Consider the following 24521-nt stretch of genomic DNA (forward strand, 5'->3'; position numbering starts at 1 on the left):
GAAGTCTTTTCCAGGATGGGATAGGTTGCTCTCTAGGGATGGGGCTTCCCTGCAGTGACTGCAGAGACACCCCTGCTGATTTCTGCTGTGTCACCACTGCCCTGGGAGGGATGTGTGAAGCTGCTCAGGTGTTCAGAGGAGAGAGATGAAACCAAGGAGTTCGGCTTTTCAGCAACAGGGAATAAGGGATGGGAAGGGGGACTGCCCCTCAACGTCCTGCCATTTGATCTGGGTCTTCCTAAATTCTTTTGGCCTCAGGGATTTTACAGCAGAACAAAGTGGTCGGTACTCCCAAGGCGGCATAAAAAAACATGTCAGTGAGAATACTGGCCACCTACTGGGCACCGAGGAGAGTCCGCAGTGGTTGGGTCATGTGCAAATACTGTCGTCCGGGCGTAGACTGGTGTGAGCCCGCCATGAAGTGCGACTAGTCTCCCAGGGAAGACACACCGGCGGGCTAGTGGTCGGCCTCCTACTCCTTCCAACCCGGGATCCGCCCGGGGTGGGTTTGGTGACTGTCCTGCTTGAGGTGGCTCAGGCTGCCCACTAGAAGCGCGTCAGGCAGTCAGGAGCCAGGGCTGGCGGGCTGGGCTGGGCTGGAAGGAGACGGACAGGCCGAAACTGCAACCGCAGAGGCGGGGAGCGCGCAGGGGGCGGCAGGTGCAGGAGCGGAGAGGCAGGGCGGAGCTAGGCAGAGTCCCTGACTCTCAGGCGTCCCCGAGTGACCTTCCCCCACCCCTGCAGGGCCTACGAGGGGTGGACCTGCCGCGGAGGGAGACCGGGAACGTGCGGCTGAGAGCAGGCCGGCGGGAGGGACTGGATCAGGCCAGCTGGATTGGGGTCCCCGGGCGTCTGCGGGGTGCCGGGCGACGCAGGTGCGGTGCACCTCACTACGGAAGAGGAAGGCTTGCATCCAACCGCGAGCGAGGAGGGGGCTGCGCAGTGCCGCCGGCGCGCGCGTCGCCGTTCCCTCCGCCCCTCGCGCCCCCGCTCTCCAGCCCGCCCCACTCGCCGCCGCGGCTCCTTTGTGCCGGCCCCGCGCCCGCCCCTTCGGGCCCTAGTCCCCGCCCCCTCCGCGCCTGCGATTGGCCAGCCGGGCCGCTAGTGGGCGGGGCCCCGGGCCGCCCCGGCGCGGTATATAGTAAAGGTAGGGCGTGCGGTCCGCCAATTTCTCCGCTTGAGGCGGGCGCGCCGGGCTTCGTTCGCTGTCCGTTTGTCCGTCCTTCTCTCTGACTTTCTCCTTCCTCTGCCTACCTCTGCAGAGGTCACAGGAGGCGGGGGCCGAGCACGCGGCCCCAGTGGCAGCCGGAGCGGCAGCTGCTTCGCCGAGCCCCCAAACCCCTAAGGGCAAGAGGAGCGCGTGGCGGACCAAAGAGAGCCCGCGAGCGGCCGTGCGCCCACCAATAGGTGCGGGGCTCGGAGCCGCCCAGCCTGCGCGGCCCCTCCCTCCACCCTCCGCCCTCCGCCCCCGCCGCCGCCTCCCCGTCCTCCAGCTCCTGCCTCTGCCCCTCCAGCGCGCGTCTGGCACTCGGAGAGCCGCAGCGGCAGCGGCGGGTGCAACCTGCGGAGAGCCGGGCCGGGGCCGCCAACCAGCAGCCCGCGAGGGCGCGCGCCGCACTCACCCACCCTCAGCCCCCGCGGCAGCCGCTGACCCGCCACCATGGCCCGCGGAAAAGCCAAGGAGGAGGGCAGCTGGAAGAAATTCATCTGGAACTCGGAGAAAAAGGAGTTTTTGGGCAGGACCGGTGGCAGTTGGTGTAAGTAAGGGGTCCGCAGCTCCCCACACCCCACAGCGCCTTGTCTGTCCGGGGCGACGCATCCCTGCGCAGGCTCTGCGGACCGCTCCGCAAGCCTCCCGCCGCCCGGGGTGGAGCGGGGTCGGCAGCGGGCGCTGCTCGAGTCGCGCCGGCCTGGGCTGGTCATCCGGTGTGGAATGCGGAGCCCGCAGGTTGGGCGCGGGAGCTTGCCGGGCAGAGGATTATGTAGATTGCCAAGGTCTTGTCTTGGTAATTTGCAATCTGTCCGAGCATCGCTGGAGCCCTTTCCTCCCGGGAACGGGCCGGCTCCGGGAGACTAGATTTGTCTCTCCGTGTAGTCATGTCCCAAGCCCTAAAAAATGAGATTTGAGGCAATGAGAGAACCTCATGGGGGTAATCGGATCGGATGCAGGCGAGGTTGTGTGTTACAGCACCTTTCTAGTCTGAATACCTCAAAAGGCGCGGGTGGTGGGCGGGCGAGCAGAATCCGTCCACACTGCAGTATTTCTTAGCTATGCCCAGAGTTTCCCCAGTGACCTCCCCTAGAGCCATTATAACGAACATGGTAAAGTCTGGGTGTTTTCAGTGTCTACACACACAGATGCGGAATAAGTAGCTTGGGTTGATTACAGTGAAGGGTTAGTCTAAGAAATAAATGGCTTAAAGGTAGATGGAGCTCACCTTACAGGATTTGGGGCAGCCTGTTGCTTGGCTGGATGGAATTTTTTTTTTCCCTCATTGAAAATTAGATACCTTGTTTTCTGCCTCCCTTCACCGGAAGGGTGACATTTTTTTTTAAAGGTCATTTTGAAGGGCAGAGTTGTAGGCAAATCTGTAATAGAGTCGTGACTGCGGAAGAGAGGGGAGAAGGGAACTCCCCCCTCCTGCATCACTGCCCCCTCCTTCTCTAATATCATCACCATCATCCTCATCAATACCACCAGCAGCACCACTGCAACCACTGAGGGAGTCCTGGCTAGGGGCTGATGCAGTGTTCCTGATTGGGAGGATCTGTGGCCATCACAGGAGAATGAGTCAGGGAAATAGTGCTTGGCTGACATTTTGAATTGGAAGAAGCTAGAATATATGATTTTTGCAAAGAAAAAAAAATTGCAGCCTTTAGTGGGGCTCTCTTGATTGAAAAATAAAGGGTTAATTATGCATCACACTTCAAGGTTAGTCAAGGTGAAACGGCATTCCAAGGTATTACAGGGAAGCATAGGTATTCCTGAACCATGTTAAATGTGGGTCTTTCAAGTGATGGCTTTTGGCTCGTATTTTATATTTTGTTTTATTTTGGGGAGCCTGTGTTCTTCAGTGGGATTATTGGCATAATTTCGCATGCATAAAGATAGCTCTCGGTTTTCTCAACATGGAAGCGAAAACCTGAAGAACTCAGGGTGTGTGTAGGGTGAACGGCCCCTGGCCAGGGCGATCTCCTAGCAACTCCTCGTAACTTGAGTGAGTCCTGGGGGTGGGGGGTGCGCTGCGGAACGGAACGGGTCCCCTTCTCCCGGATGCACAGGGGGCTCCAACCCTGGTGGTCTGGTCCCAGCCTTGTCACGGGCCAGGGGCTGCCTGGACGCCAGACATATTGTGAAATTTGCCCTCTAGTGTTTTCCCCTCTCATAAAATAGATCTCTTTCCTCATTCTAATTTCAGAATAATATTTGCTTTAGAAGGTGAGGCAGTATAGGAAGATTTATTCCTTAAGCTGACATTTAGTGGGGCAGCCTCCATTTGTGAGAGAAAGCGCGCGCGCCTGTGTCTTAATATTGGTGTCTTGATAGCACATCCCGCAAGGTGCCAAGACACTGATTAATGATGCAGACATCAGGATTGGTGTGCTTGTCTCATCTTTGCTTCTCTTTTCCAAGGTACAGGTGCTGGGCTAAAAATTCAGGTTTTGCTTTGCGCTAATTTGTCTCCTCTTCTCTGGCAATGTAAGAAACGACAGACCTTCTCTTATCAGAGAAAGTGATAGCAATTGCTGTCTCCTACGGACGAAATGCATAGGTAGATTTTCACCAAGATGGACGCAGGAACCTTGCCTGTCACCTGCTGGAGAAATGGCAGCATGCAAATCACCTGTGGTTTCCGCCTTTTTATTAAGTTTCCACCTTTTTGTTAAGTTAATACAGGCATTGGTAGGTTTTTATTAGGTTTACTGCTGGGCCAGGATGCCAGTCTTTCCTTTTGCCTGTGACCCTTTGAAGGGTACTCATTTTTTTTTTTTCCTAACTGGAAAACCTCTATATTACTTGCATTTTTTTAAAAGGAAGAAAAATTGCTGAAGAGTAAAAAAAAAAAAAAAGCCTCTAAAATTTACCCTCCGTGCCACCCTGGCCGGTTGGTACAATTTGTCTAGCTTTTCTTTTTGAGCAGCCCCTGGTAACCTGTGTTGGTGAGTCCACTGCATAGGTCCTGGCAGATGTTCATGTTCCTCTAACCAGTTGACCTCACAGCTGTCACTGGGGAGATTTTGCTAAGTAACATCTTGGAGCAAAAGAGAAAAATCCCTCACTTCTCTTAGGGTAGGGTGTCAGGCAGAATGGAAAGGCTGTATCTTCTTCGGCCATAATCGGTGTGCTTGCAAAAGGACTGATTTTTCCATTGCTCTATTTGTATTTTCAATTGTCACCTCAATTATGTACCTACTTAAGTTGTTAGAATTCGGTATCAGGAGTCCAAGGAACGAGTGTAAAAATGCTCCAGTTGTTGGAGGAGCCAAGTGTGGTCAAGCTAAGAGCACCAAGACGGGGGGGGGGGGGGGGGACGACACACAAAAAGGGAGGTTACACCCTTATTATACCAACTCTTGCACCTCTTAGGAGCATTCACTGGAAAAATTTTCCAGATCTCTTGACGTCACAGCCTTACCATTTGCCTACTGCTACTTGGATACTGAATGCAGCCATTAACCCTTGTCCTGCTGGGAGGCAGTGATTGAGCTGGGCAGCTGTGGTTCAGGATTCTACAGTCTTTCATTTTTCCCTATCTTTGGCTCATGTCCTGGCCTTTTTCCTACTTTTTTTGGATAGGGGAGGAAAAGAACTATGATTAAGCATCTTGGTCTTATGTGCATTTGGCTTGTTTTACTGGCGCTTACAGCATGATTTCCCTGAACCGTGTATTTGCTGATTGGAAAGCTGGGCTTTTAAGTGCATGCCAAAGGCAACCCGGCTAGTTCCTGGGACAGGGCGCCCACTCTGTCCCTCCATCCCTCCACCGTGCACCAAGACACTTCCTTTCAGCGCTCTTTTGTTCTGTGCTTTGTACCCCCAGGACCCCAGCATTTACCGCATGAGATCTGGAGCTTTTTAGAAGTAACCTAAGGCTCCTTCGTACAGTCCTGTTTCAGACTTGATAACCTTACGGTTCACTTGCTCCTGTTCTTACGTTCGCAGGGAGATGTTGACTGGCATGGGGCTGCCGGGCGATGCCTAGTACAGCCTGTTACTATGCGGCTAATCGGGGAGATAATCCTCATAGACCAGTAACTGATAGCCTCGTTCCCGTCTGTGCGCTTCGTGGTGCTTAGCTTCTTGTGTTTTCTGCTTTTGCAGCCAGCTCAGCCTACGTCCTGCTTTCCTGCTAGCTGTGGGAGAAAGAAAATGCCGCTTGTCAAGCCAGTCGGTGTTCTGGGTCCAGGCAGAAGATGAAATAAAAATATGCCTGTCATTTTGACTATAAGATTTCCTTTTGTTTCCCCCTCGTTTGGTGCCCCTGAAGGAAAACACAGTGCAGTCAGTGCCTAATACATGTCAGAAGTGGGGTGACAGAAAGGAGCAGAAGAGCTTCCCAGGGTTTCTCGGCATTCATTGCTCTGGCCCAGCATAAAAACTTGCAGGCATTCGAATATTTGAAGAGGCAGCGGGGCTTGGATTGTAGGATTGAGATGTCAGGGGACAAACAGGGCAAGGAAACCTGCGTCTGTCTCTGAGGGAGTATATTGTCATATTTGCGATGTGTTGTGTAAGCACACAAACATGTCCCTAGATTTTATTGGTGATCTTCATGAAAATTTTTTTGTTTAGGCAGTACAGTTATTTCCTGTAAATAATCTTAGTTCTAGCCGAACATTCCTCTTACCCTAACCTCCCCCCAACACACACACACATTGTAATGGAGGACTGCCCGTCTCTTGTTTTTACCCCATTGTGTGGGAATATGGTTCATGCTCTGGATCAGTGTTGGAAAAGGAAGTTCTGAAGACCCGCTGGAGGGGAAGCCAGGAAGGAAGTCCCTTCGTCTCTGAGAAGATTACCCTTTCATTCTGAGTGTGTGACTACATCACAGCCTTGTCTTTCTCTGTGCTCCTTGCAGTTAAGATCCTTCTGTTCTACGTGATATTTTATGGCTGCTTGGCTGGCATCTTCATTGGGACCATCCAGGTGATGCTGCTCACCATCAGCGAATTCAAGCCCACATACCAGGACCGAGTGGCCCCACCAGGTAACATGAATGTGAATAAGTTCAGTTCTTCGGGAGGTAAAATGGGTGTCACTTTTTCACTCAGAAAAACACTTTTCTGAGACTTGTCTGTAATGCAGTAGTAAACCGAGCCTGGTTTAATAGGAAAAATGGGAGCCGCTCACGGTTGCAGCCAGCTCTCCTGCCCGCATTGCAGACAGAGCTCCGGGGGTTGCAGATGTCTTATCTTTACAGCTCTGCAATGAGGGTGAAGAGCCCTGGTCTCCCCTGGCACCCGAGCCTGCACCCCACCAGCTTGTGACTCCCGATGAAGCATCCATCCTCACTGCCCAGTGGGTTGGTTAGTGGGGTCATTACAGGGCCTTTCCAGCTCAGGCCCGTCTTTCACTTTCTTGAGGGGGCTGTGACTCAGACAAATCCTTTTAAAAAAAAAACAAAACTCACTTCAGCTCCTGTTTTGAACGATTAAGTTATTTTTAGGGATGATGAGAAGCTCTGACATGGCCGATTACTCAACAGAGAGAAGCCATGGCTTCAGGAGTCCGTTCTCCCACCTGCTGTTGACTGAGCTTGACTTAGTTTGACCTTGAACAGCGGCGCACTCTCTTCTCACGTCTCAGTGTGTGTACCCGCTGGCTTAGTATATCGGCTTTGTAGACCCATTTTGCAGTTTCACTGACTCCTTTAGCTCTGAAAACTTGGGATGAACAAGGAGAGGTCATCACAGAAGGAAAAAACGCCGCACACGTGCCCCGCTGCTATCTGGGTGCTGTCACTGTTGAGTGACGTGCACCCTGTGTGCCTTGTGCATGTCCATTGCAGTCACTGAACCCTGGGGAAAGCCCTTGCCCTTAACGCCTGACGCTGACGGAAGGACGGGACAGCAGGGCAGCCGCAAACCTGATCGTGCTCGCTGGCTCTTCTAAACTTCATTGTCAGGAGGACCTAGAGACAGGAAATGTTGCATGAATTCCGGCTTCTTGCATTATAAATGACCTTGAGGCTGCCACTGGGGGTGGCGGTGACGTGTCCCCTCTCCACTTTCCCTGGCAACGGCTTCGTAACAGCTGTATTTAGGTGACAGTCTTGAGGCCGTCTTCATGGCACCGAGCCGCTTGGATCATGGCACCGGGCGGCCTCGCTCAAGTGTGGCTGCTTGTCCCAAACTTGTGTCTGCCTCCTCGTGCGGCTGTGAAAGGCTCAGAAGAAAATCTTCAGAATATGGAGGTGGCGAACGAACATTGCTCCCTAGCCTCAAGTCCCATGGTCTTCCACTATAAGGAAACCCTGGATAGTGCCCGATGAATTTAGATCTGGGGGATTTTGGAAGTAGGAAAAAAGCAAACATGTAAGTATATAAAACAACTTTAACCTGGTTAATAATCCGCAGTTTCCAGCAAGTATTTCCCCGAAGAGGTGGGTCTCTGGAAAGGCTGAAGCAGAAATTCTGGTAAACCTTAAATAAACAGGTCGTACACTGGCTTTTGTGACAGCGAAGTCCAGTGTGTCCTCTTCTGTTAGATTTTTATGGTAGTGTGAGTAGTCGTCATTCACATTTGTGTAGATCTTTCTATTTTTTTAGCCACTGAAAAGCTGTTCTTTAATCATGATGCCGCTTCATAATAATTCTTATCCTCAAAGCTGAAGAGTCAGGCATTTAACTTCCTCGATATAAAACTGTGCTGCTTGTCTATATAAACTGTGGGGAGTCAGCCAATAAAAGTAAAAAATTTCTTCGTGTTCTTTGCAGAAAGGGCAATTCCACTTTCAAAGAGAAAAGCCTAAGAAAAGAAAAGGCTGAAGTGCCAGACCTTTTAAGTGGGGACTTGGCCAGTGACCTTGCCTAGAAAATCTGTGGAGGTGCTCAGCCCTTCCCGCCCCCTCTTCCAGCCTCCCCCCCGCCCCGTTCCTTACAGCCCCTTCTTAAAAGACACATTCTCAGTACCTATATTTAGTGTCCTCAGCCGTTAAACTGACCTGACAAACCGTCGCTTCTCCAGAGGAATGCTGATGGCTCATCGTGGAAATATGCGTTCCTGTTCTTTGGCCCGAGTCACAGGAAAAGTGCTTTCTCAGCTCTCCCTTTTCCCTGTCCTGCTGCCTGGGTTCTTTGTCTTCGAATGTCTCTTTTTCCTCCTTTCCTCATCCACCACCTTGCCAGGAGAGTCTGGGCAGAGGACCCTTTGCTCTCACCCTCCCAAGGGACATGACTTTGATTTGAAAATGATGGTGGCCTTGGAGCAGGGAGGCCAGGTGAGCAGAGCCACGAAGTGCAGCCTGGGACTGTCCCTGGGTGCTTGGAGGGACCCTCACTGGACCCTCCTCTTGGGATCTGTCAGAGCAGATCTCAAGAATTTGTGTTTGGGGTAGGCTATTCCTTCAGTCTGCGTACTGAACACATTGTGGAAGAACACTCGTATCTCCAAGCTTCCATATTTGTGAAAGCGAAGGAGGGAAGCTTGTATGTTTCAGTCAGATGAAACTACTGAGCGTGAAAGACTCGATATGTCATTTAAAGATTGGAAGACTTAGTAATGCTATTATTAACGGAATTGGGGGCATGAGTACAGATCCGGCCTGACTGGGGTTTGACTGCGTTTTGCACTCTGGGCACACCTTGTAACTAGATCTCTTCTGAATAACAACGTGCAAAGGTGGCCAAATTAAACAGTGGCAATGGTGCTGTACATTTGGGTCTGTTTGTCTGGAATACTGGATAAGCAGATAGGCTGAACAGGAAAGTCTCCGAGAAAGGACTAAGTTACAAAAATGGAAGTGAAATTTAAGGAAAAAAAAAAAAAAGGCATCGCGTGCAGTTTCTGGGCTTGAGCCATGGTGGCGTTGCCCCCAATCCTCCTCACAGCGTCCTGTTACTCTGGGACAGTGGTGCACAGATCGCCCCCTCAGCTCGGAGGGCACAGGGCCAGCGCTTCCGCTGCGATAGAAGGTGAAACATACAAATTGTTGTGTCTGTGGGTCAGGAATGGCTGATTATTGGCCATGTGACATGGCTTAATGTAAGTATGAAAGCAGCCCCGAGTTCGTAAGCCATTGTACACCTGTCCACTGCGAAGCTGACCCGAGAAGGAAAAGCAGGAACCTTGGAGTTGGACACACTCCCCACCATTCCGTGCACTACTTGACCTCGTGATGCCTCCGTCCTCATCTGCAGAATGGGAATAATACCCCGTGAGGATGTGAAGTGACTAGTGGCAAAGCTAACGGCATCAAGCAGAGGGTAGCTGTTAGCAGCCACTTCTGTTCTTCTACTGGAAGGAGCAGTTTCTTCTCCGGGACTGAATTCAGTATTTCTAGACTGTGAGCTTTGGATGATGGAGCAGGGACGCATTGTACACTTAGCGATTTTCACGGGGTGAATAGCATCTTGGCTTTACCACAGAAAGCGTTTGGGAGAAATTGGGTTAGGAAATACGCTTTAAGATATTTTTAGGTAAATGTAAGTGACACTGGAATTGTCGTGTAGTCTGTCCCTTTAACATACCCACCCTGGCCAGGTGAGCCCTGCCACGCTTTCTCCCTGGGAGTCCCTATTCGGGAAGGCCCTTGCGGTGGCTGGCAGCAGCTCTGCTCATGCTGTTCACTGTTGGACCTGGAGGGGGACTCTGCCGTCACCATGCTGGGAGAGCCCGGGGGCATGGGACCCCGCACACCTCGCTGCCTGCCCAGCACTGTTGTGCAAGAGCGTCCTCCACCCGGGGCCTCCCTCCCCCAGCCCCCGCTCACTGAGCCACAGTGGAGTGATGTGAAGGTCCCTGCATGTCAGTTGGCGCCCAGGGGAGATTCCCAGCCACCTTGCTTCTTGCTGAGCAGGTTGCGGGTTGCTTTTACTTTTGTTTTGAAGTAAAGATGGCGCAGTGTTGGAAGAACTAATAAAAGGTTCGTGCTCTTGGGGCGCTGGGGTGGCTCAGTCGGTTGAGCGTCTGACTCTTGGTCTCCGCTCAGGGTCATGAGATCGGGCCCTATGTCCTGCTCCACGCTCAGCAGGGAGTCTGCTTGAGATTCTCTCTTCCTCTCTCTCTGTGCCCTGCACCTCCCCTGCTCGTGTGCTGTCTCTAAAATAAATTAAAAAAAAAAGGTCATACTCTTGGTGCCATGGTAACCAGATTCGAGGAGGGCGGGTGGGGGGTGCAGACCAGCAGACCACACTGGAACCACTGGACGTGTCAATTTCATCTTGACTGTAAGAGGGAAATAGCTTGTCTTCCATTAGGGTACGAGGCATTGTAGTTCAAATCTCAGTGTAATTAAGCCAAATTCTTGAGAAATCAGTACATCTGTCTCAGTTGCTTATTTCCTCAAACTATCACACTTGTATTACTCATTTAAATTTCAAAGGGAGAATTGGAAACGTTTGGCTTCCTTCTAGGTTGGGAGAATTGTTATTTCAAAGTGCCAATAGGGTGTTTTTTGTTTTTTGTTTTTGTTTTTTTCCTTTGCCATTTCCATTAGATTCCATTGATTTGTACTCTGTGAGCTGACATGCTAAACACACAGTACTCCCCAGGCCTGGCTGCCCCTCACATTCTCCCTCCTCCTCTCTTCCCACCCTTTCATGGATCCTGCCAGCTCACTCCCAGAGTTGGTGGCTCTTGATGAGCTAGGATTGGTGGCTATTGGGATTTCCAGAAGCTACTGTCCAGACCCGTAGTTTGGGGAAGGGTTTAGGGCAGCAAGCTCCACAGATTCTTACTCTCCAGAGTGCCCCAGCCCCGCTGTGTGGCGTCAGCAGCTCACCAACCCATGTTGCTATTTCTTCATTTGTAAAGACCAAGATAAAACTAATAAGTTAGCTCTTGGGTACACAGGAAGCCTAATGATTAACTTTAAAATGTTCTTGGGGCCGCAGAAAAATGAGTCCTTTGAGGTAAATGAGCAGAGCAGAGACCTCTGACACCTAGGACTGGGTAACGAATTCCATCCATGGAGGGATAATGGGGAGAAAGTGCTGAATCTGTGTGATTTCTTTTAGAGGATTTTGCTGTGCACACTCTGTTCTGGAGGATGTCGTAGAAGGAGCGACGGCCTTGTGGCCTCCATGTGCTGCGGTTATGCAGGATGGGGCTGCTCAGTGTGTTTATTGGAGCGTTCGCATGACCTGAGGGCCCATCTGACGCAGCTGGGACTATGGCAGAGTTGGGGAGATGAAGGAGAATAGGCATGTCTATTATCTAGTGGCTTCCAACCAGAAAAATACAGCTTTTCCCACATACATGCATGAATAGACATTACCCAATATGTATGATACGGCGTCTTGTTTCAGGTTATTGGTCACTTAGCAGATGTTATGTTCTGTATCTAGACAAGTCAGATCTGCTGTATATGTTTGTTCAGTTTGCCCTTGAACAGAAAAGCTTACTGTAAAATGGTAGGGTTTGGCTCTTTGAAGGGGGGAGATGTGTGTGTGTATGTGTGTGTATGTATCTGTACACATAGATGTGTATGAGTGTTTATAAAAATCATACCCCCCAATTTTTTAAGTTGCAAATTACTTTTCAACTTGGACTGGACAGGACATCCATGGTATGTGTGTACTGTGTGCACGGCTACATTGTGTTTCTTTGCCTTGGGTGCCCTTACTAGTCATCAGGGGTACCCTCCTGGAGGTTTCTATGGAAAATGATGCCTATTTAGAGTATTTGGTCTGGTGACTTAAGGGGTGTATTAAATGACCATATGAGCAGCTGTGCTTTGGGATTCACTTGAGTAACTGTTACAAGGTTACAATGGTCATGTTCTGGTTTAAATACTTAAAACTCGCAAGTAAATTGAGGCATTGTAAACTCGCTACATTATAAACCTAATTGGACACAATATACTTCCTAGTGAAAAGCCTTTCTTTTCTCTTTCCTTTCCTTTCCTTGTTTACTTACTTGCTAGTTCCCCCACCTGCTACTAAAGCCAAAACCTGAGTGTTTTCCTCATTTGTTTCTCAAGAGATGGGGGACCAAGGAAAGGCAAATGTAACTATAAAAGGCAACTGCAAAGCCAAAGAGGTGTTTTTTTGTTTTTTGTTTTTTTTTTAAACTCCAAATCCTTTGTAAAGATGCCATCCTCATTAAAAACCCAGTACTAAAATTTCACATCCCATTTATGATTTCAGTCCACTTAGGTGGCTTTATTAAATAATAAGCGAAATGTAATTTAAGGGAAATGGCCCTACCAGGGCAAAGCTGTATAGAACTCAGCATGGTGAATGTCAATTCAAGTTCAGAACACTGGCGAGGCAAAAGGTTATATCGGTTTCCTGGAATATAATTTGAGACCACAAGCCAGTGATTGGCTGTTCTGCTATCTTTGGCCTCTGGGAGTTACCACTGGAAACAAAGCTCATCCTTGTCTAAAGTTATGACTAACAACTTTAAGGAGTGGGCAATGTAGAGAGGGACTAGCTGAAAGTATCCAGTCTCATGTGAACACGACTAATGAGGATGCCGGCCAGCAAGATGGGATTTGTGTAGCCCGGGGAGAGTGTCACAGTTGCAGAAATCTGTGTGGACTCAAAATAATAAATTGCCAAGTCTGATCCCGTTCCTTTCTGTCTCTTCCCGTTAGTCTGAAAATGTAAAGTAAATGATTCAGATATCCGGTCAAGGGTCCTTCATCAGCCTCTTGTGTGTATATAATTGCTTTAGGGAAATTACTTTTGAAGAGAGGAATTTTCCTAATGGTTTGGAAAAGATCTCTCAGAGAACTCTCCTAATTAAGATGATCCAGAGCAGAATAGGTGAGGGGATTGATCTCTGAGAGTTTCCAGGAAGAGAACTTCTCAGGCCAGAAGGCTCTGGATGAAGAAAAGGGGAGGCAGAGCTGCTGGGGGATGGAGTGAGAGCTTGTCCAGACATGGGGGAAGGAGAGCAGACATGCTCACCGAGGAGGCTGTGTCCAGACTTGACTACGGGGTGGCTCCTGGGTATTTATGTATGTATGTACATGCTCCAGTAGCTGAGGGTTTAGAGAGAGGAGCTGACGGCATGACCAGAACCCAAACCATGGATGCTTCTTTTTCTGGAAGCAATCTTTAGATCATAAGTTGGGTATCTTAAAAGGATGGTCACTAAGGCTTATGGTAGTTACACCTTCAGGATCCTTCAGAGGCCCCAGAGGTAAACTTCAGCAGGCAGGAAAGCATGGCTGACTTTCCTGGGGTTGGTCTGTCATTCCTGGGCTCCCTCTCCCAAGGTTCTGTGTCACTTCAAATGGAAAGGACAGGGCAGTGGCTTTGGCTCAAGGTCTAATCCACCTCAGCAAGTCATAGTATTCTAAGACCCTGTGCTTAACTGTCTCTTTTACTCTTGGTTTCTCAGTCCCACAGTTTCTGATGCTTCTCTCTGTTGAACACAGTCACAATTCTTCAAGCATCTTCCAACTGCATTTCTCTCACATGGTAACATACAGGCTCTGTGGCGCTTAGATTGTGAGCCATACTTACTGAAGGATTTGGGCTCCTGGATGGAAATTGGCGAAAATTGATTCAATTACTTGGTTTTCATTATTTCTTCTTCACCCGATCTAGAGAGAAGCGAGGCCAACTGTATAGAGCTTTCCTGGGCCAGTGGTAACCATTGTGAGTGCAATAATAATGCCTACTATTTCCATAGATTAGATTCTTAACCATAGAGGCGCTTGCTAATGGGAATCACGTGTTTGTCTCGGTGGGCGTGAACTTAGTTTTGGCCACAGTTCTCAGGCTCTTGAAAGATGCACTCACTAGCAGTGCCCTTCTGCTAGTGAGAGCCCAGAGCCCTGACTCAGGGTGCTGATGCTTGGGGGTCCCACACGTGTCACCTGGTCAACTTTTAATAGTGGAGAACTTGGACTTGGTAGCTCAAGGGAGTGAAAAGCACTCTGCATATGCCACCTCCTCTCCCTGCTGTCCTTTTTGCTCTGGGAGAGTCTGAGAAGTACATCACCCAGTCCGGGAGATGGAAGCTTGGTCTTCGACTGGCCCCTGGAAGAGAGAATTCAGAAGGGACTGGATCGGAAGGGGCTGCCCGGACAGCTGAAGCCGGACACTCACCTTGTGGTTGAGGTCCTACCATGTTACTTTAACATGATAGATGTTATTAGTCCATTTCTGCCCCCACTCCCACCCCAGTCACACAAAGTACCTGAGATGGATTTCAGCAAACCTGCATAACCGATATTGAAGGCATTTGCCTCTGACATTTCTGTCTGCCCTGCACGGGCTCCCCGGTGGGCCTCCGGTATGAATGCCCATCAGGCTCCATTCTCTGCTGACTCCAGGATTATTCTAGGAAAACACCCCATCCTCCTAAGTTCTGTAACCCTCTGGCCTTGCGTCTGCCTCTGCCCTTCGCAGGTCCAGGCATGTCACCTTGACTTAAATGTCTAGTTTATAAGTCAAACCAGGAATGCGCCCTCCCCCCCGGCGGCCTTCCCCATTTCAATGGGGAGTCCTGTTTTCCATACTTTCTCAAGCATGAAATCCCAATGGAAAGTTCTACTCACTTTTGTTTTATTTTATTTTTGCAGGTATCTGTCATTTTTATTTTATTGTCTCCTTGTGCTATAAATGGTCACAATGCCAATTTTCTAATTTAATGTTTAGAAAAAGATTGTTCAGGGTATACTTAAATTGTGTAAGTCTCACAAACAATTTTCTAGGGTTTGTGAGCATCTAAAAAATATTTTTAATTGTAGTAACCCTTGTTTATTTTTAACAGTGATGATTTTTGTAAGAGCAAATCCCACTACTTCCCATTTGACTCCTCTCCATCATTGTTGACAGCTTTTTTCTCTTGGATTCCTCAGGTCCTACATGACCCTTTCTGAGATGATTCTTCATGTCATTTGTAAAGTCATTTGTCTAGGGCAGCCCCTCTGCCTGGTTCCAGACCCTCACGGTCTGTCTTCATCCCTGTTTTTTCCATTCTTCTAGAGAACTGCAAGCATGGAAGAACTTGCTCGTCAGGCCCCCTAAGCTGGGCCTCCCTCATTATTTAACCACTTTTGAAGCTCAAAGCCATCCTTAATCACTAGAAAGAAGAGCAGCCATTGAGCCCAGCCCCTACCGAAGCCTGTCCTCCAGCCTCACAGAGGGTGCTGCTAGATAGTCACCGTTCTCTTGTCATCACTTTAATTATGTCCTTGTCTTCATCATATCTGCATCACTGCATCGCCACTCTCGGCTTCTGACTCCCCAGAGCAGTGGTTCTTAACCCAAGAGTGCTTAGGGAACCCTTCGGGCTCGGTAGAGATTCTCGAGTCCCATCAGTAGCGGTTCTGGCTTGGCAGGTCTGGGGTGGAGCCCGTGCAGCGGCAGGTTTAACGCGCCCCTCGGTGAAGGTGGTGCTCTGAGGGGCCGCGGGGATGAGCCGCCTTCTGTGCCCAACACGAAGTCTGGAGTGGGGATTAGAATAGGGTTGTGAGATTTAGCAAATAAAATACAGGACGCCTAATTAAATTTGACCATCAGATAATTGATTTTTATATTGTGGATTGATTTTTATAGAAGTATGTCCTAATACTACACAAGACATACTTCTATAAAAATTGATTCATGGTTTATCTGCAATTTAAATTTAACCAGGCAACTTGGGTCTTACGTGGCCATCTAAGACTAGAAGGCAGTTGATCAAGTCTCCACCCATCGCCTCTGTGTATAGGGCTGTGTGGTGGTGGTCAAATATCTATCTAGAAAACCTTGTGATGGCAGAGGCTTTGGAAAATTAAAGAATCTAAAACGTTGGTTAAAGAATGAAAATTCGAGGTAGTCCTACTTGGAATTTTATACTGGCAGGCACTTGACTTGCTTTTGGAATGGAAAGCAGGAGTGGTAACTGTACATAAATCCCAGTTCATCCAGTTTGGGTTAAAGACCCAAAGAAATATCTGTCGAGTAGCCTTGAGTCTTGTAGAGTTTGGAATGGTCATCACCTCATTACAAAAAGTATAAAAGCCCTCTGTGCTCCAAGGCTTACATGCAGTTAGGGAAAGGAAAGCCACCTGCAAGAAATGCTAGCTAACTACGCGGTTTGTTTTTAATATGAGCATATGGAAGTACTGGAAAGATAACAGGCTTTGGAGTACAGCGGACATGGGTTGAAATTCTGGTTCTACCACTTCCTCTGTGACCTTGGGCCAAGCACTTAACCTTTCTGTGCAAGAAGTTTCATTCATAAAATGGAGATGATGCCTATCGTGAAGTGGTGCTGGGTAAATGAAATGATATATGATAGTAAGACACCATCATTGGTACTTACTAAATGCCAGAGAAGTGATTTCACGAGAGAGCAAGAATTTAACCCATTCTTTTTAGTAGGTGGGATTGGCGAAGCATGTTTGCACGTGGAGAACCTGCTTTGAATGATCTTGCTTGACTACCTTCCCGCTAACGATTGGCCATGTTGTTCTTTCTGTCTAGGATTAACACAGATTCCTCAGATCCAAAAGACCGAAATTTCCTTTCGCCCTAATGATCCCAAGAGCTATGAGGCCTATGTGCTCAACATAGTTAGGTTCCTGGAAAAGTACAAAGATTCTGCCCAGAAGGATGAAATGATTTTTGAAGATTGTGGCAGTAAGTAGACTCATTTTGGATGTTTGTGGTTGGTTAATTCTTATTTCCCATTTCTATCTGTTATTTAATGATTGAAAGATACTCTTCAAATAATTAAATAATTGAAGTCTGGCCATATTGAGAGGACAGTTTTTTTTGGTCTTTGTTTTTTTAAAGCAAGGAGACTTTATGGTTTAGGCTTGGAAATGTGATGGAAGAAACAAAGTAGCCTCAAGTATTATGATTATCTGCATTTGGAAAGTGTCTTGCTTAATTAATTAATTAATTTTATTTTTAATTTTTTTAAAGATTTCATTTACTCATTTGACAGAGAGAGACACAGCGAGAGAGGGAACACAAGCAGGGGGAGTGGGAGAGGGAGAGGGAGAAGCAGGCTTCCCACTGAGCAGGGAGCCTGATGCGGGGCTCGATCCCAGGACCCTGAGATCATGACCTGAGCCGAAGGCAGACGCTTAACGACTGAGCCACCCAGGCGCCCCGTCTTGCTTAATTTAAAACACTCCTGGACACGTTTGCTTTTTACCGCTCACACTCGAAGACCACAGTTACAGTTATGGTTCTCTTACATCCATTGATTTTGAGAAACACAACTGTTTATATTTCCAGATTTCTGTGGCCCCCCCCCACCCCCTTCGGAAGAGTGTACAGGACCTTTCTCTCATTAGAATGGCTCCCTGGCATAATTAGCTACACTGATACAGATAAAAGATGATTTCTGGTTGGGTAGAGACCTTCCTAGCCCCTGGTTGGGATGGATAGTGAAATTTCTCAGGCAGCTCAGCATTTCAATAAGGAATGGTAAAGGAAGGGCGGCTCTTGGATTTATTGACCGCTGACAGGAACACACATCCTCCTCCTTGCTTCCTGGAGTATGCATTATCCAGCCATGTTTTCAGACCTCCTTAGACAAGATCTCTATCTGAGTTACCAGGTGACATCAGTCCTTCTGACTCAGTTCAAGCATTTACCAACACCAGCTCTTCATGTGGCCCTGTTTGCTTCATCATAATACGGGGTGAATGGCCATTTTAAGTCATTCTGAAAGGAGTAATTTAGAAGAAACATTTTCACTAGATTTCTCTCATTAGGATTTCAATAAGGTTTTCATCTTTGCGGTAATTAAAAGGCCTGTATGAAAGGTCATTAGGGTGAATCACTTCCCTGGAGAGGGACTGAATGGAGGCCCTTTACCATTTAAAGGGAAAATAGTTATTTTGTGACCTTAGAAATATATGTAAATTATGGTATTTGCTTCAGTTTCCTGCAGGATGCTTTGAATTAACTTTGAGTTCTCTATTTCTTGTATTCTTTCTCTGGCTTTGTTACAAGGTATGAATCAAGAATACTGCAATACAATTTTTTCAGTTGAACAAATGCTTATAAGAAGTCATAGCTTCCAAAGGCAAAAATTCAAAAAAAATTTTTTTAAAACCTTGAACGGTGGCTGAAAAGGAAGAAAATAATTCTTTCTTTACTCTTTAACATGCTAATTAGTGGCAAAGACAGTGGCCTAGCAGTGGCCAGGCAATTCTGACCAAAAACCTTCCAGTTCTGAAAACTATTGGCAGTCCTTTTAATTTGCCTTCTAATCACAGTGTCCCTGTTAATGAGCTCAGCTGGTGACGACCTGTGTCGATGAAGCTGCTCGTGACAGGCGATCGGGTTTCCGCTCAGTCTCCTAAATAGCTGAGTCATCCATTATTTAAGGGAAGAGAAATATTGCCACAGACCAAACATCATGTGTGGATCATCAAGTACTAGGAAGCCGTGGTGTGGGACCATAAATAGCTATTGCTGGCGGTAAAATACCTTTTTAATGTCCGTGAGGGGACCAGAGAGGGTTTGCTGGAAATCCTTGCTTAATTCAGACCGAGCACTAAATGCAGAACACCACAGGCTTGGAATGGGTACTGTGAGAAGGAAGAACGCTCCCTTTCCTCTCTCAGGGGCGCTCAGGGAATTGTGGGTACAAAGTGAAAACGGTGTTTTCTGTTTTCAGATGTGCCCAGCGAAATCAAAGAACGAGGAGAATTTAACAACGAGCGAGGAGAGCGAAAAGTCTGCAGGTTCAAGCTTGAGTGGTTGGGAAATTGCTCCGGAATAAACGATGAGTCTTATGGCTACAAAGAGGGCAAACCATGTGTCATAATAAAGCTCAACCGAGTTCTGGGCTTCAAACCTAAGGCAAGTCCTGTTTTAAACCCTAGAATGTAGAAGAACTTTTCTCATTTGGATGAAACGGCTAATTGGTGTGAGGAGAGTCTGTCTGTAAAGAAGATTTAAAGTATACTCAGTGGCGACTTTGAACCCGGTCGGAAGTCGAAAAGTTCAAAAACTTCTGTATCCGCCTTGAGATCCTTGAAAGTTAGGTCGTTTATCTCATTTCCTAAAGTGAGAGAAATTCTGAGGGGCAGAGCCATGGCGGCTCTGTTCTTAATACTTCTGTGATGTCCTTCTACAACGTGAAGTCTTCGAAAATAAAAATAGAAGAAGGTATTTTCAAATTTAAAAACTATCTGCATGTACAGTCTCACTCAGGTTTTGGTACTCTTGGAGTCCAAGAGTACTTTTAAAAAATTGTCCGGTAATCTGAAAACACAAGTTTTTGTTTGTTTGTTTGTTTTTACTGGATGACGATTTCGTTGCAAAAGTAGAAGCTGATCGCCATTCAGGTTGAGCTTTGATAACCGTGGTGTTGGCTCTGGGCGTTCTCGCAGCCGAGTGGATGAACGTTCCTTGAGATCACCGAGCGGTGGCAGCTTGCCGTCCTTGGCCGTCGGGTGAGACGAGAGTAATCGTTTAAGAGAAGGAAACGCGTATTGGTGTTACCTCTGCTTTCGTAAAACCGGCTATTCCGTGTTCTCCCTCAGGTCATGGGAAAGAGAGCCCTCCTCTTCCCTGAAGCGAGGCTGCTGCTGCCGCAGGGCCCCCGGTCGCCCTCGGGCACAGCACTTCCGAGTCGGGTTTTCCATTCTGACAGGGATTGACCACACAGTCTCTTGAGTTACAGGAACAAACTTAACCTCCTTTCTGGAATCTGGCTCTTTTGTTCATTATTTTTCTGCCGCGTGCTCTTGACTTGTTTCCACAATGCTTGTTACCCAGGAGTCTCTTTAAAACAGGTAATTGATGTAGCGACGAAAAGTTTTAACTTAACTGGAGGAGGCCTCAGAACTCCCTTCCGGCCACCCGAGGCGAAACTGGGTGGGTGTGCAGGATGGATGGAGGCCTGGCCGGCAGACGTGGACGGCCCACCTGCAGAAATGAACGTATCCCTCTCTCCACGGAACTGTAATCTTCTTTCCACGGAAGTTAGGATAGAATGGAAGAGAGATGGTGAGAACCATTATGTCACACTTAGAGTTGATACTCGGATTGCCCAGGAGCTCTTCACCCAGACAAAGCAGCTGTTTGGCTGTGGAAGGGATCAGTGTGGTGGTCAGAAGGAAGACGAGGCCCGGTCTCTGCTCTCTGAGGCCCTCACTTGTGGTGATAGCTCTTCATAGGGACTGAGTGATATTTGTCCGTCACCCCCAGCCAAGAGGTGGTCCTGTTGTGATTCTCATCTCTACCCACATCTGTAGAGGTGCCTGCCCAGTGATGACTTCAGCTACTCTTTTCTTTTCCGTCCTTTTTTCCTTTTGTCTTTGGTCTCCACTTGGTTATCCATCACCGCAGTCTAATCCATCACCTCACCTCAAACCACGCTCCCCGCCCCCCGTTTTGTTGTGAGAATTCTTTCTGTCCGAGGTTGTGGTACTCCAGCATCTTGATATGCCTATTTCCTACTCACCCTCTGAGGATAGATTCTGGCATTTTCTCTCCATATCTTTAAAGATAAATCTGTTGCTGGTAGAACATTCTAAGAGAGTCAGATCTTGATCATTTTCTTGTATTTTAAGAGGGTCAAACATATTAGCTCCTTACTGATACAGAGAATTGCCCTTTTTCTCTGACTTTGGTTAGATGGTCTCATGTCAAGACCTACATGCTACGCTGATCTGAGTAAGCAAGCAAGTGGCTGTCTTTCCAGGGAAAGGTGTTCATCACACCTCTTGTGGGATGGATTTGAGCCAGCGCTGCAGAAGGGAACCCTCTAGATGTTTCACCACAACGATAACTTTGAGAGTGTACTCTGGGTCCCTTCCATGGAAGGGGGCTGCTGCCTTGAGGGCACTTGCTGTCTTGAGCCATTTTACGTATTGGACTTCCTTCACTGAATTGGAGATGCTCCTTACCTGGCAGAGCCTCTGCTGGAAATTCAGAGATTCAAAGAAGAAAAAAAAAAGCCTACTTGAAGAAGGCCTGCTGGAGGGAAAAGGATGGCATTATTTTTTCATGGAGGAAAGCCCAGGTTTTATAAAAATAGAAATGTCAACCAACTTTTCCATCTAATTGTTATAATCGTAGCAAACGAGGAATGTTGTGCTGGGTTGGCTTTCTGCTGGAAACGTGGAGTATTTTTCAGTGTCCTGGAGGAGAGCTCGTTAGAAGTGCCCTGTAGTGCTGAGCTGCTTCACAGCTTACTTGCGGCCTCACAGAACTTGGGCACTTATTTTTATTTCAACCAAAGTCCCAGCATGGATTGGTTAGGGGAGTCATTCGTTCTGTTACCCTGTTCTGTTATTTCAGTTGACTTTTCGTGACCAGTGTGTACTTGTTTATGTTACAAACTAGCTTCATTTTTCAGGAATATAGAAAATTACTTGCACATTTATTGACCAGTGTGGGCTCTTATTTTTAGCCTCCCAAGAATGAGTCCTTGGAGGCTTACCCCGTGATGAAGTATAGTCCCTACGTCCTGCCGGTCCAGTGCACTGGCAAGGTAAGGAGACGCTTCTTACTGAGGGTGGTGGGGAGGGAGGGCGGGGTACGGGCGAGACTTTTCAGTTCGAGGTAAAACTTGACTATGGTAGAAGAGAAACGTGGCTTCCGGGCATTAGTCGCAGTTGAGCTGTAGCTGTATGGGGTTAGAACATCTTAAGAGAAAGATGTAACAAGGCTAAAACCACATGTCCGTTTCTCTACCAGAACAAGAAACTGAATTATCTGAATTTAATTAGCGGGAATATTGGTTTATAGAACTGAGAGGTGAACTCTATCTAGCCCACACAGTGCTTCTCTGGCCCACATGGTGTGTTCAAAATTGAAGGCCAACTTTTTTTTTTGTTTTTGTGTGTGTGTGTGTGTGTGTGTGGGTTTTTTTTTGTTTTTTTGTTTTTGACAAAAATGTGGTTTTGGCTTTTCTTTAAAAAATAATGAAAAAATAAAAATAAAAAATAATGAAAGATAAGGTAATAGTATGTGTTCCCTTTAGATCTAAAAATAGGTTCCTAGTGGACTGTTCACAGAGAGGGCAGAATAAAGAAAGGGAATCTCTACTCAGTGCTGTTCTATGTGGGCACCAAGAAATGAAATGGATGCAAGAAAGTGAAAGGCAATTAGACTTTTGGAGGGGATATGCTGAAGTACCATCCACTGGGCCCCCACCAGTGAATTTGCAGGTGCCTTTCTAGGTGTGTTAGCTTTGGAGAAATGCTTGGTTCCACTGGACCACCACCAGTGGATTTCTGACTTTCAGTGGCGGGTGCCTTTCTAGTGTTGGCTTTGGAGAAATGTTGGGTTGGCCTTTGCCTTCACTTTGTACAAAGAGAACAGTTTGCGTTTATGTGCACTTGCCACGGCTGCCAGGGGTTAGACTGAGTGTGTGCTGGTTGCTCTCGTGTGAGGAACCATAGGGGGACCCTCCCGTGGTTAGCGTTCAGCTGCTTCTGGGGGGGCTTTGAGCGGGCGCGTCAGGGGCTCACTGGTCTCCCTGCAGCAGCGGTTTGCAAACTGCTCTGTGGGACCGAGAGTGTCGTTTGTCACGGCAAGTAGTGATCCAGGCTGCAAGCCGTTAACATCTCATTTCCCTCTGGCTTTCAGCGAGACGAAGATAAGGATAGAGTTGGAAACGTGGAGTACTTTGGACTGGGCGGCTACCCCGGTTTTCCTCTGCAGTATTACCCCTACTACGGCAGGCTCCTGCAGCCCAAGTACCTGCAGCCGCTGCTGGCCGTACAGTTCACCAACCTCACCATGGACACTGAAATCCGCATCGAGTGTAAGGCGTACGGTGAGAACATTGGGTACAGTGAGAAAGACCGTTTTCAGGGACGCTTTGATGTAAAAATTGAAGTTAAGAGCTGATCACAAGCACAAATCTTTCCCACTAGCCATTTAAAAAGTTAAAAAAGATACAAAAACAAAAACCTACTAGTCTTGAATAAACTGTCATACGTATGGGACCTACACTTAATCTATATGCTTTACACTAGCTTTCTGCATTTAATAGGTTAGAATGTAAATTTAAAGTGTAGCAATAGCAACAAAATATTTATTCTACTGTAAATGACAAAAGAGAAAATAAAAATTGAGCCTTGGGACGTGCCCATTTTTACTGTAAATTATGATTCCATAACTGACTTGTAGTAAGCAGTGTTTCTGGCCCCTGAGTACCGCTGCCTTGTGTATTCGGTTTAGTGTCCAGTATTGTAGGTGCACACTCTGGTCGTTTCTCAAGCCATGTTTTATCGTATCTGTTTTCTACTTTATGTGAGCAAGGTTTGCTGTCCAAGATGTAAATAGTCAATGGGAATAAAACTGGCATGGTACTTTTTATTTTTTATTTTTTTTTTGGTTTGGCTCTTTCAAAAATAATGGCCCATCAGTGAGCATTTTTAACACACTCCATAGTCTTTTCCTGTGGTGTTAGGTCTTTACTTTTTGTTTTTTTTTTTCCTGGGGCTGGGGGTGGGGGTGGGCTGTCATGGGGGAACTGCCCTTTTAATTTTAAGTGACACTACAGAAATATAATACAAAAAGGTGAGGGGTTGTGTTGTGCTTTGTATTGAATGCCGTCTCGACATCTCTTCCCTTGTCCTCCAGTACGTTCTGAAGCTGTGTATGAGATCTGGATCGCCTGTCACTTGGGCTGGTGACAGGCCTAATTCATTTGCTTTGTACATTTTCCTTTACTTTTCCTTTTTTCCTTTCTCTGGAGGCATCACATGCTGGTGCTGTGTCTTTATGAATGTTTTAACCATTTTCATGGTGGAAGAATTTTATATTTATGCAGTTGTACAATTTTATTTTTTTCTGCAAGAAAAAGTGTAATGTATGAAATAAACCAAAGTCACTTGTTTGAAAATAAATCTTTATTTTGGACTTTATAAAAAGCAATGCAGTACCCCATAGACTGGTGTTAAATGTTGTCTACAGTGCAAAATCCATGTTCTAACATGTATAATAATTGCCAGGAGTACAGTGCTCTTGTTGATCTTGTATTCAGTCAGGTTAAAACAATGGACAATAAAAGAATGAACACATTCCTCATGTGCGTGATTACTCTTGTCTAAATGCTCCAGCCTGTGACTTCTTTGCTTTCTCTGCTGCTAATTATCCAAGATCTTGAAGAAATACTGAACCTGAAAGACAAACACATGAATGAGTTCATTAGTTTACATGGAAATTCAGCCTTTTCCACTGAACAGAGGCAGGAGCTAAGCCCCAGAGCACACCCCTTCCCAAAAGAGACAACAACTAGGTTCATCGGAGATAGAGACTCAATGAGGTTTTAGTTCAAAGCTGAAGTTTAAAAGTATTTTGTGGTATTGACTTCGCTTAGTTTAGAAAATGTGAATTTTTGGTTCCTGCTAGTGCTTTACTAGGTTGTTTAAAAAAAAAAAAAGGGCTGTAGTTGTTAAAAAATGAGGTTAGGTTTGAGGTTC

The 24521-nt window shown here is 47.2% G+C and overlaps 2 protein-coding genes across 9 annotated transcripts in view; one reads left to right on the forward strand and one right to left on the reverse strand.

The window, feature by feature from the left end:
- The first annotated feature begins 1502 nt into the window (after nt 1-1502).
- Nucleotides 1503-24122, forward strand: ATP1B1 (ATPase Na+/K+ transporting subunit beta 1). The gene is made up of 6 exons (XM_006739759.3): nt 1503-1757; nt 6084-6212; nt 16597-16752; nt 18752-18936; nt 21497-21577; nt 22678-24122. The coding sequence occupies exons 1-6, from the start codon at nt 1661-1663 to the stop codon at nt 22939-22941; spliced, it is 912 nt and encodes a 303-aa protein (XP_006739822.1). The 5' UTR covers nt 1503-1660; the 3' UTR covers nt 22942-24122.
- Nucleotides 23407-24521, reverse strand: part of NME7 (NME/NM23 family member 7) — a 250753-nt gene continuing 249638 nt past the window's right edge. For all 8 annotated transcript variants that reach the window (XM_081824558.1, XM_081824556.1, XM_031034967.2 and 5 more), the window contains one exon: nt 23407-24218. In XM_081824558.1, coding sequence (XP_081680684.1) covers nt 24186-24218 — 33 coding nt within the window. In that variant the 3' untranslated portion in view covers nt 23407-24185. The remainder of the gene's footprint in view (nt 24219-24521) is intronic.

The sequence above is a fragment of the Leptonychotes weddellii genome, chromosome 6, assembly GCF_054177405.1.
Source record: "Leptonychotes weddellii isolate Sample4059 chromosome 6, ASM5417740v2, whole genome shotgun sequence".
NCBI classification, from domain to species: Eukaryota; Metazoa; Chordata; class Mammalia; order Carnivora; family Phocidae; genus Leptonychotes; species Leptonychotes weddellii.